The following is a 3,734-nucleotide window of genomic DNA, read 5'->3' on the forward strand; positions in this document are numbered from 1 at the left end:
AAAACTATATCAGAGAAGCCAGAACAGTGTTGAAATTCCAGAATTATAAGATTCCTTTAGACTCATTTATGGAGTTGTCTGTAATTGATATAGTTGAGGTAAGGCATAGCTGAAGTGACTGGGATGAGTCTTCTTCCTATTTTTATAATTTATTTGCACCGAGATAGATAATTTTGGGGACCAGGTGAATTACTTATCATTAATTGTCATTGTATTATAAGCCAGGGTGTCAAACTTATTTGGCTCTGCAGGCCAAATGAGTAGTGAAGAGTCATTCCACAGGCCAGATGACTGGTGAGTGCCCTGCATGCTGAATTTGTCTCTTAGGCCTGACCCTTCTTTTTCCACTCCGCACCCCCCAATGCAAGATCCAGTGCGTATGGTACTTGCTCCAGCCAAGTGGACTATGTCACATGGGGCAGCCATGTGGGGCCAATCTAGGTCCTGTGCTCCACATGGTATCCTCCCCAGAGCAGCAGAGGGGGGCTGCATACAGCATGGGTCCCAGACTGCCCAGAGTGGGCACCACAAGTCGTGTGTGTCCTGGACTGGCTCAGGAGGAACAGGATGCAATGCATGTCCCAGAGTGGACAGGGCAGTTATAGTGCAGGCCTCAGGTAGGCCAGAGTGGGCACTGTGTAGTACACATCCTGGGCCCTTTGCATGGGATTGGGGTGGCATGTGCCTCTTGCAGTGTGAGCAGCAAAAGAGCAAGCGTGCCTTGGTCTGGGATCCTAGCGGGCTGAAGAGCCCAGGAAGGGCAAGATCAGGGCCAGGGGCCGAGAACCCAATGTCAGAGGCAGTGGACTTAGGCTGAGGAGTAACAGTCAGAGAATAGGAGCCAAAACTGGGAAAGATGAAGCCCCAGCAAAGGTTTGAGGCCCAAGAGGCCAAGTGTTATTGCGGGGTCAGGGAGTCCCTCCAAAGTGATCAAATACCATCTGTGAGGCATGGGCATGGCTACTGGGGAGGACAGAGGCCATGAATTTAGCCCTTAGGTCAGTTAGGACCAAAGGGGTCTGAGCCACAAAGAAAGACTGAGTCAGAACCCCAAGTCAGTTGGGCCAAGTCAAGCCCACAGAGGAGTGGAAGACTGGAAAGAGCATCCAGAGCTCACCAGCCTTTAGGGGCAGCCTCCTGTCTATATTAATATTATCAAGGTATGGCAAAGTGAGGCATGCAGGTGGGACCCTGAGTGGCTGGAGTAACTACAGGACAGAACTAAGGTAGCAATCAGGAGGTGGCCCGGCTGCCCTTGGGGCATGTTGTGTCACATGTTCCACAGGCTTGATCCAACCCACAGGCCATATCTTTGATATACCTGCTATAAGTAATCATAAATAATTGGCAGAGTGTTAAAGACTCTTTGTTCTGGTCAGTGCTAAGATTTATTCAGTTCTTTGGCACCCTGTTCAATCAAGCTGAATTTTGGGGTTGTACCCTATGGCCTTTTGTGAATGTAGTCATGTATTACAAATACTGTGTACCTGATACTGTAGAATATCAAACATACAAGCCCTGGAAATAGACATCATCTTCTCTCAAACTTGAGCTGGAAAGAGAAGGTTTTTCTTTTTATCAGAGCATTATACAAGTTAAATTATAGCCACCTAGTCAATACAGAATTCTAATTCTTTACTCTTGGGTCTCCAATGAATTGTATAATCACCATTTATTAGGCATAACAAAATCATTTGAGTGAATTATGGCCAAGCATACTTTTAGTGGTTATTTGGTATCCTCGGGGCTTTCCTCCTAGTTTCAGTGAAGATTTCTACTTATATAAGTCATCAGTGTAAGAAGGATGCTTTAAAATGCATTTATTAAAGTAATAATGTACATTCTGGTTGAAACACTTCAGAGTTCTTACTCCTGGGAATACCAGCTCTCAGAAAATCAGTAAGTGGGGAGCAGTGACAACTTTGATAGAAAAGTGGACTGCTCCACCTTTGTTAGTAAATTGAAGTAAATCAGGTCTCAGCGGTCTAAGCTGTGTGTGCACTTCCTTAATACATTCTGAAGTAGCTATTTCATTTAGCTGTATATGCCATTATATGAATTACCTATGTTATAGAGTTTCCAAACATATGCCAAAAGTCACTGTTTTTAGTGTTCTACTTGACTTCCCTCCTCTGGTCTAAGCCTGTATTTGGGTCCTAGTGATGTACTACTATTTTAGAAGTCTTTTATGCCCATTTGCACTCTGCTGTTCTCTTTGGTGTTGGTTTCATAAACAGAAGTCAGAATCTTGCATGTCTTCTCAACTTCCTGATAGTGCTTAATTTGACATTCAGACAGGGTGAAATAAATTTAATCTATTTAGGTTTCTTATCCTCTTTGTCAGGATAATCCCTTAACCTGCTATATTTCCATGATGAAACATTAAGGAAATACGTATTTTTGATATTTTATTTTTAACCTCCTATTTTTAAGACATGGACATTTATTTCTGGAGCCTGACTTATTGTTTATCTTTTGTGTCAAAGGAAATTCCATGATTGTGGGTTGTTCCTGTTTGTTAGCATAGTGTATACAATTACAGAACTTCTTTAAAAAGCAAACAAACAAAAACAACAAAACAAAACACTGAAATTCTTTATAAATCATGCTAATTAAATACTAATATGCATGGTTCAAAGGAAAAAAATTGCTCTACACAACGTTTCTTTCTATTTATACACTGATTCCAATTTTTCTGTCTGACATATTCTGGTTTTTTTAATCCAACAGGCCAGAACCAGTATTGTGGACAAAGGATGGAGGAGAGCTACCAGATCCAGAACGAATGGTTGTCAACGGTAGGGATCTAAGCATTAGTTTCCTAAACAAAACGGACAATGGTACATATCGATGTGAAGCAACAAACCCTATTGGCCAAAACAGCACAGAGTATGTCCTGATTGTACATGGTGAGTACATCCCTTTAAATATTGTAAATGAGGAAATACCTTGTTGAAATAAAGTGTTCATATTGTTTCAGCCGACTAATTGCAACTGTTTCAAAACAAATGGAAAAATGACAAGAAAAAAATTAAGGTATAATTATGCTTTAGCCAGCATCAACTATCTACATATTTAGTTGTAGGAATCAGGTCTCTTTTCTTTTATGAGATGGTTTCTGTGTTAATACGTTTAGTAAGAAAATGTATCTAAATGTGTGGAGAACACCTTGTTAAGTAAGCAACTGGAAGAAGAAATGTATTTCACAGTATACTTGGAACTGGTTTGCACATAATTGCTGCAAGAGCACTCTGTTCAGATATAACTGTTTACAGAAGGATTGTAAGTCATATATTAAGCAAAATTTAAACATCCAAGATAGAAATGCTATTTCTTTCTATTTCTGTTCTGTCCATTCTATTCAAGATGGTATATTTTTCTTCACGCAGTTTAAAGCCTAATAATAAATATTCTCATTACTTATGCAAGGTGATTGGAGAGATGCCAGAGAATCAGGCCTTACATTAAAATCATGTCTAGGATCCTTATTTCATAATACTTTTAGTTATAAAATGGAAAAATTCTCACTGATTTAGGATTGTTTTGATTAATCTGTTTTGATGCATTGTTTGAAGAATAAGGCACTTGTGATGAACCTTGAATAGCTTGATGCAACAAAAGTATAGTAGAAGCTGTAATGGCACCTGCTAGAGAGGGATGGATGATTTCTACAGCTTAGAACTGAAAACAGGTCTCCAGAGAGAAGGATGAGTGCATTAGCTATGTTGCATCAC

General features: G+C 40.2%; 1 protein-coding gene across 1 annotated transcript in view; it reads left to right on the top strand.

Moving 5' to 3' along the window:
* The window catches only part of CADM2 (cell adhesion molecule 2), a 466,246-nt gene that overhangs the window by 305,285 nt on the left and 157,227 nt on the right, over positions 1 to 3,734 (top strand). The window contains exon 8 of the mRNA XM_019523900.1: positions 2,731 to 2,909. Within this exon, the coding sequence (XP_019379445.1) occupies positions 2,731 to 2,909 (179 nt within the window). The remainder of the gene's footprint in view (positions 1 to 2,730; positions 2,910 to 3,734) is intronic.

This window comes from Gavialis gangeticus, unplaced genomic scaffold, assembly GCF_001723915.1.
Source record: "Gavialis gangeticus isolate Ggan-Ray unplaced genomic scaffold, GavGan_comp1, whole genome shotgun sequence".
Classification (NCBI taxonomy): Eukaryota; Metazoa; Chordata; order Crocodylia; family Gavialidae; genus Gavialis; species Gavialis gangeticus.